Genomic DNA, 13,314 nt, shown 5'->3' on the forward strand with positions numbered 1-13,314 from the left:
GCGCGTGTTCAGAGCATGTTTATCTTTATTATCAGTCAATCGATTGTGAATGAATGAATGTTATGTTATCATTCACATGATGAGTGATGAGTTCCTAGCCTCATTATCCTGGCATTAAAGCCATGTTATTTACAGCATGCATAATTACATCATCAATTCCCTTAGGCATAAAGGTTCATTCGAGCCACTACAGTGACCGAATGTCCTTATTAAAGATTTGGAGTATGTCACGTCTGTTTATTTGATTCAGCTTGTCTTTCATATTGACTGATATTTGCAAATTGCCCTTGATATCTTGCTTTTTAACCCTTTAAGACCTGGAACGCATCAGTGTCACTTCAGATTTCTTTGGCTATTCAAAAATAGCAGATCTACAAGCTCATAGCGCGGCACCGAGTGCCGCGCTATGAGCTTGTAGATCTGCTATTTTTTAAATATCTTGGAAAAACAATGTTTAAATTTTTTTGAAAAATATTTTTTTTAAGAATCGCCTCAGGTCTTAATGGGTTAACCGACCAAATGCTGCATTTACACTAGCAGCCACACAGATACACAGGCTACCATTATGTTTCAACAGAAGCCAGCGACATGAAGATACAAAGATACATCCAACGTTTGTAGCAGCTACAAAGCTACAAAAAAAGTTGAGCTGGTTTCAACTTCAGCTACAAAGATACAAAGCTACAAATATGCTGTGTAGCTTTGTATTTTTTGTATCTGCCAGTGTGAACGCAGCATTGTATTCGTCTCCCTCTGCTGTTTTAATGTGTGTACAGCACTTTGTAAACTTGTTTTGAAAACGGTTTTGAAACGTGCTATAAATACAGTTATTATTATGGGGGAGGGGTAGTGGTTGGTATCCTGTGCAGTGGTTCTCAAAGTGGGGCCCGCGGACCCCCAGTGGTCCTTGAGGGGGTTCCAGGGGGTCCCCAGCAAAAATAGTTAATATAGGATCAGTATCAGTTCAACCACTTTAACCTTATATTGCCTATTTTTTTTTTAAACGAGACGGGGGTCCTTGATGTGTTTGAGAACCACTGTGTACAGCATTTTGTAAACGTTTTTTGAGTGAAACTGTTGTACGAGAAAGCAGGGCATTCATTGTTTGAAGAAAACATAATAAATATAATATGGATAATTGAAAATATGGAGATGTGAGGTTTCAGCCCGCCGGCGACGATATTCAACATTCCTGGTCACATGGTGCATGGGGTGACAGTTTGAACAACCCAGCAGTGGTGGGAAGTAACTAAGTACATGTACTCATGTACTACTACTTAACACATCGGGTGCCGATCACGGTCTGAACCGTGTTTTCACATAGTAGCGCTCTGGTGCTGTTCACGGTCTGAATCGTGTTTTCAGTCTTTTTGTTTTTTTCGTTTTTCTCCACACGGGCGGGGCTAGAGCAGCTCTGGGAGTACCCATTGTGCTCCTGAGAAGGAAGGGCGAGATAGATCACCGGAAACAAAAACATGGCTTCCATCCGCTTCCTGTCTATTTCCTTCTTTAAAACGCCTATATCTCCGAATCTGTTTCCGGTGTGGAAAACCGGTCATGCGCGGTGCGCGATCCGTCCCCGTTGTAACTTGCGAGTGAAATGTTATCGATCCAGGCTGTAGCCAGGGTCATCGCGCAACATGAATGGATGCTTTTTTTTACGTGGATTTGCTCGTCGCGGAGCTTTAAACAGCAAAGCGCAGTCAATGGGGAGAATGCTGGCACCCACGGTAAGTTGTTATGAAAAAATGCTGGCACCCGATGTGTTAAGTAAGGCAAATTATTGAACTTCTAACTCCACTACAATCATTTGGAAACGTTAGTTACTTTGTAGATTTTGATTATTACAAAACGCACATTAAGCAATGAATCCCTACTACTGTAAGGTATTCTTTGTCCAAAAATAGCAGATCTAAAAGCTCTGATATCTGATTTCAGAAGATTTTGACACATTTTGAAAACTTTTGAAAAATCTACCTTTCTACTTCTGAGTAGAAATCTGAGTACTTCTTCCATCACTGCAACCCAGGAGCACATAACTGTAAAATGATTCCCATCTAATTATCTAAACGGTGTTGTTGTATATTGTTACGTTGTAAGGGAGACATGAAAACGAGATTGAACTGCACACACACACATCCAGTGTTAACCCATTAAAACCGGGAAAGCATCTGTGTAATGTTAGATTTTAGCACATTGGTTGGCTATTCAAAAATAGCAGATACACAAGCTCAAAGCGCGCCACTTCGTGCCGCGCTACAAGATTATTTTTAAATCTTGAACATTTGTGCAAATCTTTGAATACCGGTATATGTATTATTTTAAAGCAAACATTTTTAACTCAAATCTTTGCTTCTGGGGGTCCCTGGAACAAAACTATTTTGAGATGGGGGTCCACAGCCAAATACATATAATCTTGGGTGGTCCTTGACATCACTCGCAACATACGTTTTTCAGAAACCTGTTAGGATTTAGAAGACATTTGTAGAATCGCGGCCTCAGGTCTTAATGGGTTGATGGACCCTTACGGGTTCATTTTGGTTCCATTTGTACTCTCTTTGGAGTTAAATTAACGCACACTAGCAGAGGATTTTAGAGAGGTGTGTGGAGGGTTCGGTCTTTGCTCAGTGGCTCTGTGGAGGCTCGGTAAAAAGTTCTGTAGAAGGTCCTCCACACTTTGGTTCACCTCCCCAATCTTACTATACCTCTTGGGTGGAAACCTTGTATGTCCAGAACCGTTACTTTTCAGGAAATTCACTTACAACATTTTTAAAAAATAGTGGAAATAGCAGATCCTGCAAGCTTGTAGATTGGCTATTTTAGCTACTTTTGAACGACACTCTTGTTCGACAAAGTAGGGCGCTAATTAATGGGAAAAAACTAACAAACATAACGTTGCTGTCGGGCAGAAACCTCATATCTCCATATTCTAACTTTTTGTGTTATTTCATAAATTAACACCCAACCTGATCATACTACAACGTCCTGCAAAAGCATCATGAGTAGCAGATCCTCAAGCTTGAAACGCGGTGCGAAGCGTTTTGAGCTTGAGGGTCTGAAAAGTAACTGTTACTGAAAAGTAACAGTTTTGGACACATATGAGGTTTCCACCCGACAGAGACGATAAGAAGCTGAAATATGCAGAAACAAGGTTTCCGCCCGACACCACTTTGGTTCCCTTCCCCTCAGGCGGCCGAGTAGGCGTCCTTGTCGGAGTCGTCGGGGTCCTCGCTGAGCGGCGAGGGGCAGTCCAGCTGTTCCGTGCTGGACTCCAGTCCGATGCCGGACTCCTGGTCGCTGCCGTTGGACAGGCTGGCGTCCGACGCTTTGCTGTTCGAGTCCTGGGCTAAAATGACGCGCTGCTGACAGGGGCCGGTGGTGGTGTAGTCCTGTGGGGTGTTGGCTAGCAGCAGACCGTCAGAACACGGAGCAGGAGGGGCCCTGGAACCCGGGCCGGGAACCAACAACATCTCTGGAGGAACCCTGGTGGAGGAACCCAGGCTAGAGGCTCTCTGATGGCCTTTCTCCTGCTCCAGCCTGGAGATCTTCTGTTGAGGAAATGAACTTAGTTTAGAATCAACGTGGGGCTGCGACAGCTAATCAAACTAATCGATTATAAAAATAAAAATAAATCCCTAATTGATTATTTAATTAAAAAAATACTGATCAATGATTGAACCCCGTTTTGGGCAAGTTCTTTTCCAAGGAGATTGACTATTGTTTTTGCTATTTTTGAACACAAGTTAAAAATAATGTATTTATCGCTATACGATATTATCGTTACAATAATGGTAAGATAAGATAAGACCTTTATGGATCCCCTGTTGCCAAAGGCAGTACAGCAGTCAAGATACAGTTGATATGGCGGTATTTTATCAAATATAATGGTGATATTTGGTTTTGTGGATATGGCCCTGGCCCTTTAAGACAGTGTTTCTGAAAGTGGGATCTGGGGATCCTTGAGGGGGTTCCATGGGGTCCCCAGCTAAATTAGTTAATCTAGCATCAAATCAGGTTAACATATATACATTGGCTATTTGCTGGCACAGACGGGGGTCCGTGGCCTAAATATACATGAATCTGGGGAAGGTTTACATGTAAAGGTTTGAGAAGCACTGCTATAAGAGAGTGTGGTGGAGTCTTAGTGGACCTGCTCATGTGAGGCCAGCTGATCTTCAAGCTGCTGTGTCTCCTCTTGTATCGCCATCAGAAAGTCTTCCACAGACTGCCGGGGGTGCATCCCTGTGTCGAAGCGGTTGTACAGACCTCTCCAAAACCTACACACACACACACACACACACACGCACACACAAAAACATTTCACTTTAGTATTGTTGACAAGCACAATACAGCGAGAAGAGAAATACGTATTTCATATTATCGCTGTCAGGCAGAAACCTTGTATCTCCATATTGTATTCATTCATAAATTAATTCCCGATTTTATAGTTTGTCGTATAATGCAAAAATAGTTTGAAACCTTTACAACTTTTTGTTAAGGCAAATGAACAAACCATTGGCTCCAAACCTTACAGACTTCTCCAGCAACGCGTTTCGAGTATGATAACTCTTCCTCAGGTAGCAATATGGCTGCCTGAAAGCTATTTTAGCATTATACAGTGGTCTCCCATCTCTATTGTTTTTTTGCGTTGGATTTTGGCCTCCTTGGGAACCCAATTGTCACAACCTTTTTTTGTGACAATTCATTGTGTGACAGCAAGGGTAGCGAAAATAGATGACTTACAAGCTCACAAAATAGATTAGAGTCTATTTTAACGTTTGCCTCTGACATGCCCAAAACAGGGATGCCAGGCTGAAAGTGTGTCTGTGTGGGTTTTATAAATATTCAACCAATGAAAAGTATTATCTTGTGACAAAAAAAAAGAACTACATTGGATCCATTGGTCCACAGGTCCTTTTTTTCTACATCTCCTTACAAAGTAACGGTTAGGGACATACAAGGTTTCCCACCAACAGCGATGATATATATGATTTAATGAGGAATTAAAAAAAAAAATATTCTGTGACATGTGGGGGTTGTGAGTACTCACTTAAAACAGTAGGGGGCAGTAGCGGGCCTCAGTACGCCTTGTGTCTGGCTGTGGTCGGGTCTGTACAGAGGACTGATGTAGTCACAGCGTTTGGACAACAGGTAGGCCCACACAGAGTGGGTCTGCTCACGCACGCTGCTCAACAACACATCAGGCACAAATATTACATGCAAGTCAAGTATAAGAAAGAGGGCAACACAGGTACCTGTTCTTCACAAAAAAAAACGACGCTGAATACAGTAAATACGTTATATATGAATATTATAAAAATATGCTTATTTTGATTTCAAGCGTGCAAAGTAGTCTACAGCACTGATTCTCAATGTGGGGTCCGGGGACCCAGCCTAGGGGTCCTTGAAGGAGTTCCAGGGGGTCCCCAGCAAAATGAGGAACATTCTGAACACTATTGACCGCCCTATTTTATTTTCCGGCTATTTTCTTCTCTTACGAGGGTCTGTGGCACAAGATCTTTTCAAATTAAGGTCCGCAGCCAAATACATAATAATTTCACTTATTTCAGGACCCTTGCAATTAAAATGTTTGAAAACCAATGTTCTAAAATATGCAAATTAGTCAATTATTGCACTATATGACCTTTTCAGATTGTCTGTTTGCATTTACATGAAATGGACACAGTTCACAGGAATGGTCACAGGTTCAAATCTCACCCCAGATGGATCCTCTCTCTCTGGTTGTTGCCGATGAGGTTTCCGTACTGGCAGGAGTAGAGGTGGTGGTGGATGGAGATGAGGAACCTCTCATTGAACTCAAAGGCACAGGGGAACTGTTCCATCAGCTGCCACACACACTCCAGAAACTGATCCAAGACGGGAGACACCTCTTTAGGGTCTCCGTCCAGGTGGCCGTACCTGAACGACCAAACAGTCCATCAATAATCTAGCCTACATCTAGTCCATGGGCCCAGGCCAGAATTTTCACTAATCAGGGACACTCAAGGTGGCAAACTCTGGTTTGGTATTTTGAAAAGGTCTATATATATCTAGATAATATTTCAACATGATAGCCCTTCCCAAGTAGTAGCTTAGTCCCAGTTATCAGCCTTCAATGACACCAACCATAGTTCCAAAGAATGAAAAAAACGCTAACTTTTTTTCAATAGAACATGTCATACAGAGGGAAAAAAAACATTATTCAATCTCTTTCATTCACTTATTTAACCACATGAACCCTAGCATGCCTATTCTGGGGCGAACATTCAGCAAATGGCATGTCTACAATCTCACAACATCTCAGGCCAAGGAAACACCTTTGCCCTGCATTTTTCACATATTTTCACGTTCACAGCCGCCACCAGGAGGCTGAGTTTTGTAAAACAATTCTTTTGCTCTTACTCCTTCAGATTCTGTCCAAAAATCACGCAAATCGGTACACAGTGTGTGTGTCTATATATATATATATATATGTGTATGTGTGTGTGTGTGTGTGTGTGTGTGTGTGTGTGTGTGTGTGTGTGTGTGTGTGTGTGTGTGTGTGTGTGTGTGTGTGTGTGTGTGTATATATATATATATATATAGATAGATATAGATATATATATATATATATATATATATAGATAGATAGATAGATATCAGATAATCAGAGGTCGCGCTAGGATTTTTTGTGGCCGGCCCCAATGTCCGGCATGATTAAAAGGTATCGGACATCTGATAAAAATAATGGTCATAGATATTTTTAAGCATTAATGACAAGCAGGTGTGTAAATGCAGCCTAACACTTACAGCATGATATTTTGGATTGAACATAATTAGTAATATACACATTTTACAGCTCCAGTAAAGTAAAGAATCCTCAAAAGTGTATTTAAGTACAGTACTTGAGTAAATGTACTTCGTTACTTTACACCACTGGTAGCAACATATGTTTGTTCAGAAAACTGGCGGAACGCTGTGGTGTCACGCGAAGCGCCCAGTGCACCCCTGAGCACCACTTCAGGTGTGTGTTTATGACAAGGAGCACCTACAGCATCGCCTATGACCTCAGGTGTGTGTTGTACCTTGTGATATTAACTATGTACATTCTCTGGGGCATGACGGGATCTGTTTACTGTATGGGTTGTACGTATACTTGTCTATAAGACTATGGTATCCCCGCTGCGTGGGGAAGAAGGTGTTAGGACGTGTGGAGCCCCGAGGGGAGACAGTGGATAACGATAACGCAGGAAAAAAGGTCAATTTGACCAAAAGTCCATCTGTGTGGTAGGTGGACTTTATGCCGTCACACAAGTGTCATGGTCTTCATCAGAGAGTGATCGGGTTCAGTTCTCGCGCTTTATATAATAATCTGCATATTAACTTTGTATCCTCTCCTCCACATTTTTTGAGTGCTCCTGTTCTTTTTACAAGTTAATTTTGAACAAAATGCCTCAAATCCTGAACGCAGCATGCGATTTCCATAAAATCTTCCGCATAGATTCCCACTTTGCCAAGGAAGAAATGCCCTCCTTTTCACATTGGCCTGTTATAGCGCTACCAGGAGGCCATAATAACCTACCTGACCTGGCGGAGACTTGAGCTCCGAGGAGCACTTTTTCTAGTTTGATTTTGTGTTATGATTTTATTTGCATTTCATTTTGTAGGTCTATAACACTCTTATTTGCTAATTTCCAAATTAAAATAAAAGTTAAAGGGGATATTTATAATTGTTATATGTCTCATGTGTATGTCTTTTGTTCATCATTATTGAAAAAAAAATACAATGAAAGTGATTGTGAAGAACACAATTATTGAGTTATTGAAAAATTACATTGACTTTGATATTTCAATGACAAGATGCTCCTTAATGGTCAAAACAATATCAGAAAGGAATTATAAATGTCAGAATTAGTTGAATTAGTCTTATTGCACCTGTTTTTAGTCCTAACAATGGCCAAGTTATGGCCAAGGACCTTTCAAGGTCAACATCACCCAAAGTTGTCATAACAATATCAGAAATGAATTCCCCACCCCACAATTAGTCAAAATGGAGGTATTGCATGTGTATATACGCTCAGAAACAAAGAAGTTGGATTTTCATCATAGCCGATGGCAGCCATATTTGATTTGGCTATTGCGGCATTCGTGGCACTATGGCGGACGAGCACCTCTGTGATTTTTCATGTCTAGGTACCCATTGTTCAAGTGAGAAATTCTCCTACCACCAAATTGCGAACAGGTCTAGGCCAGGTACAGGACTACCGTGCAGCTAATGTGGGGAGATAATGGCAAAAAAATTAATATCCTAAAAAAGTATTAAAGCTACTCATTTGAAAAGGCTATCATGTTTCAAAGTACTTATATGGACCCTACAAACAAAATGGTGCCAAAGAGATTTCGTGTCCCTGACTTCTGGTCTGGCCCATGGACTAATCACCAAGGTGTTGTGTTGTGAGCTTGTAGACTATAGACCAATTATTTGTTTACTAACATTTAGACTGGACGCACAGGTGATTGTTTCACGCAATCAATTTCCAACCTGTTGTTTCGGGGTGCGCTGGTTTCAGCACACCCCAACCCCCTCTTGTGTGTTGGCTAGTGAGGCGTGTCCTAGCGAGACCTGATAGAATGGGTTTCATTGCACGCATACTGGTTGCACGCATACTGGTTCTTATCAATGTGACGTCGTCTGTTAAGGGGTCTATACAATACCTTTTTTTGAAAGGCACAAGTGATTAAAACCATGAAAAGACAACACTTATGCCATATTACAATATTACCATATCCAAAATCCCATGAGATATCTAGTCTCATGATATCAATATAATGCCAGTTCATTGTCCGCCTTGAGATTGGGAGGTGTTTTTTATTTTTTTTTACTTAGGCTTGTTTTACCTTAACCACAAGGTTAAAATGTAATTTAGATAGCAAGTTATTTAGACTGATGCTAGCTTCTTTGTTTACCTGTGATCCTAGTTTATTGAGGCACTACACTGTCTCTCTGCATTTGATGTACTGTATGTGTTTACCTTGCATATTGTAAGTCGCTCTGCTAAATGCCTAAATTGTAAATTGTACTATAAAAATGGGACCCAATGCGTCCCTGATTGGCACTCATCAAGGTTTGGATTGGGGTTAAGTCTCTGCGGCACACTATACAGCGTCATGTCCAGGGGGGTGTAGTTGTACATCATGCTGCCTCACACTACAGAAACAGGAGATAGGCTCCTGCCCCTATGGGCTTACATGGCTTGGCAAGGCTTACTTGATATAATGCCCGATCCTATTTAACCCATTGAGACCTGAAGCCGAAGTCTCCTAAATCTCAACAGTTTTCTGAAAAACGTTTGTTTCTATATCAGTGGTGCTCAATCTTTTTCATGTCAAGGACCCCCAAAATTATATGTATTTGGCCGCCGACCCCCAAAATATGTTGTTCCAGAGACCCCCAGAAGCAAAGATTTGAGTTAAAAATGTTCGCTTTAAAAATATATATATTCAAAGATTTGCACACATTTTCACGATTTTTCAAAAATAGCAGATCTACAAGCTCGTAGCGCGGCACTCGGTGCCGCGCTATGAGCTTGTAGATCTGCTATTATTGAATAGCCCAAAGTGTAAAATAATGCTTTTTAGCTCAAATCTAAAAATGAGACAGTTCCAGGTCTTAATGGGTTCAAATAAATAAAATAAAGACTCTAACCTGTGTGAGAACTTGTGTCCAAACGAGACCCAGTCCTTCTCGATGAGAACCTATAGGAGCAGAAACAATACAATTAAAATACTCTGTGTGAAAGAAGACTCAAGTTTCATAGGAACCAAATGTGAATTTTCACTAGCAGGAGAGTGTGGGCCACGCAGTCCACAGTCCATGCAGAACACATCTCCGGGTGAACCTCTTCACCCCGGGCCATTGCATGGGTCCATTCCTCCTGTGAACCCAGAGAAGACGATTGTCTCCAGTCGTCTTGTTCTGTCGTCTTGTATTCCCGGCAGCCAGTGATGGAAAGTAACTAAGTACATTTACTTAAGTACTGTACTTCGGTAAAGTTTTGAGGTATTTGTACTTTGCTTGAGTATTTCCAATTTCCAATACTTTTACTTCTACTCCACTACATCTCAGAGGCTAAATATTGTACTTTTACTCCACTACATTTATTTGAAAACTTTAGTTACTAGTTACTTTTCAGATATAAATGATTACATTATAAAACATACATTGAACACTTTAGCCCTTTTTTATACCTAGGCTATTTGAAAATAGCAGATCTACAAGCTCACAGCGCGTCGCGTTGTGAGCTTGTAGATCTGCTATTTTCAAATATTTAGTACTTTTACTTTTGATACTTTAAGTACATTTTGAATTCTGGACTTTTACTTGTAACAGAGTATTTTTACATTGCAGTATTGGTACTTTTACTTAAGTAAAGAATTTGAGTACTTTTTCCACCACTGCAAGCAGCCAGGTGCCTCCTGGGCTGGCAAGGCTCCAGCCAGACACACAAAATCCTTCTGATCAAAGCAACGACAGCAAAAAGGACACACTGAACCGCCAGTGGGCTCAGGAGGTAGAGCGACCGCGTGGGAAACAGGTCTGATGGTTTCCTCCACTGTCGGTGTGTGGATGGAAGAGCGTGTGAACGGATGGATATGATGCAAATTCTAAAGCACTTGGATTAAGGCGCCATTTAACTACCCCAACAACCAGCCAGCTGAATGTGTCAACATCAATGTGACAATGTGACAATTCTTCGCTCTATCATGCGGGTATGGGGTTGTGGTGACTGTGGGGTCGAACACACACACACACACACACACACACACACACACACACACACACACACACACACACACACACACACACACACACACACACACACACACACACACACACACACACACACACACACACACACACACACACACACACACAACACAAGGAGATGTGTAGAATACATACCATAAATCCTTTGAGGGTCCGGTAGAAGGGGTCCAGCAACACACAGGCCACTGAACACACCTGAGCCGTACGATCCCACCCGTCTGAACAATGGACCAACACACTGACCCCCTCCTCTGCAACCGCCTGCACAGTGCACAGTGCACACGCACACGGACACGCGCACACACACACACACACACACACACACACACACACACAGTGTATTATAATGGGTGGAAACCTTGTATGTCCAAGATTGTTGCTTTACAGGAAATTGAAAAAAGAACCTGTGTTCCAATGGATCCAATGTAGTTATTATTTAGTCACAAGCTCTCAATACTTTTCATTGGTTCAATATTTATAAAACCCACAGACACACTTAACCACTCTCACTTAACCCATTAAGACCTGAAGCTGATTCTACATGTTTCCTAAATCTCAACAGTATTCTGAAAAACGTATGTTTCTATATCAGTGGTGCTCAATCTTTTTCATGTCAAAGACCCCCAAAATTATATGTATTTGGCCGCGGACCCCATCAAAATATTTTGTTCCAGGGACCCCCAGAAGCAAAGATTTGAGTTAAAAATGTTAGCTTTAAAAATATATATATATTTAAAGATTTGCACACATTTTCATGATTTTTCAAAAATAGCCCAAAGTGTAAAATAATGCTTTTTAGCTCAAATCTAAAAATGACACAGTTCCAGGTCTTAATGGGTTAACCCGTTAAAAATACGAAAGCATCTGTGTCAATTTAGATTTGAGCTATACTGTATATATATATATATAGCAACATAAGTGTTTCAGAAAACTCTTAGGATTTAGCACAGTGGTTTAGAACGGTGGTTCTCAAAAATAGCAGACGTACAAGCTCACACAGCTGTACATCTGCTATTTTTGAACATTTTTGAGAAAAAAGAAAGTTTGGAAAATGGCCCCAGGTCTTCAATGGGTTAAAAAAAACATTTCAAAGTAGCAAAAAAATTGCCAATTGCTTGCGTGACACTCTTGCACGACAAAGTAGTAAAACATAAAAAGTGTAAGTATGAAGATACATGGTTTCTGCCCGACAGCGACGATATGAATGTAATATTGCGTCCAGTTCCGGGGCAGACAGGAGGATTATGGTCCAGACGCTACCTTAGCGATGAAGATGCCAGCGTCCAGGACGGCTTTGATGTGCCGCAGCCAACCAGAGCTCTCTAGACCCTCCAGGAAGTCTGACATGGAGGGGGACCGCAGCGCGCACACTGCAACACACACACACACACACACACACACACACAAACGTTTGTATTACTATACTTTTGTGAGGAAATACACATTTTAGGACGGTGATTTTGTAAATGCCTTTTTTCTTTTTCTTTTTTTCTTTTTTCAATTTCTAGACATTTTTAAGCCTAACCATGAAGAAACAAATAGTTGGGGCGCCGCTGGCCTAGCGGTTAAAGGACGACTTCACCGATTTTCAACCTATCTTCATATAATTGGTCCTCACTAATACTCATGATAAAATGGTACCATTTTTTTCTACTTGGTCTGTGTCTCATAGGAGGGCTGTGGACAGTCGAGAAACCCGTCTACCAGTGACATCATCGTTAGGCATGATTTTTTTTTTCAACAAGATTTCACATTTTTTATTTCGATTTTTATCAACACGAGAACAATGGCTTCTTTTATTGCATTGCAACTTTCCAGGAATAGAAAGCCTGCAGTTTCTATTAGCTTGGATTCCCCATTGATTGATGGGTTTCTGAACTGTCCACAGCCCTCCTCTGAGACACAGACCGAGTAGAAGAACATTGTACCATTAATATCATGAGTATTAGTGAGGACTAACTATATGAAGATAGGTTGAAAATCGGTGAAGTCGTCCTTTAAGGTGCACACCACATATGAATCTAATAAAGCCTGACAGCAAGTTGCTGGTTCGATTCCTGAGCCCGCCTTTGCTGTGTGTCTCTCTCTACTGTGTACTATCAATGAAAGGCAGAAAAGCCCCACAAATATCTTATTTGTCACATTACAGTTTGCAGGTGTAGAGCAGTGGGTGAAATTATTTGTTTCTCCATCGTTCCCATGAAAAGAGAGAGTATAGAGGCAGAGGGAGAGCAAAGGGAAACATATACAAAAAACAAATGAAATAGAACAAATGAAGATATATATAAAGATAGAGTACAGTATGTGAAAGCAGGTACAGTGCATGCATGATATTCAGAACGTTAGCATCATATCGTCTCTGTCGGGTGGAAACCTCATTATGTCCAAAAGTGTTACTTTTCAGGATTCAGATTTACGGCACGTTTCGAGCTTGCAGAAGTGCTACTTTTGATACTTTTGTCTGACGCTGTAGTACTGTATGATCAAGTGGGGCGTTAATTAATTAA

At 41.1% G+C, this 13,314-nt stretch overlaps 1 protein-coding gene across 1 annotated transcript in view; it reads right to left on the reverse strand.

Moving 5' to 3' along the window:
- Nucleotides 1-469: 469 nt before the first annotated feature.
- The window catches only part of mtmr7a (myotubularin related protein 7a), a 25,325-nt gene continuing 12,480 nt past the window's right edge, over nucleotides 470-13,314 (reverse strand). The window contains exons 8-14 of the mRNA XM_084041639.1: nucleotides 12,068-12,177; nucleotides 10,943-11,068; nucleotides 9,686-9,735; nucleotides 5,719-5,919; nucleotides 5,051-5,185; nucleotides 4,151-4,277; nucleotides 470-3,548 (exon numbers count right to left, since the gene is read on the reverse strand). Of these exons, the coding sequence (XP_083897765.1) occupies nucleotides 3,186-3,548; nucleotides 4,151-4,277; nucleotides 5,051-5,185; nucleotides 5,719-5,919; nucleotides 9,686-9,735; nucleotides 10,943-11,068; nucleotides 12,068-12,177 (1,112 nt within the window). The 3' untranslated portion in view covers nucleotides 470-3,185. The remainder of the gene's footprint in view (nucleotides 3,549-4,150; nucleotides 4,278-5,050; nucleotides 5,186-5,718; nucleotides 5,920-9,685; nucleotides 9,736-10,942; nucleotides 11,069-12,067; nucleotides 12,178-13,314) is intronic.

Source organism: Gymnoscopelus microlampas (assembly GCF_963454915.1).
Source record: "Gymnoscopelus microlampas genome assembly, chromosome: 18".
Taxonomy (NCBI): domain Eukaryota; kingdom Metazoa; phylum Chordata; class Actinopteri; order Myctophiformes; family Myctophidae; genus Gymnoscopelus; species Gymnoscopelus microlampas.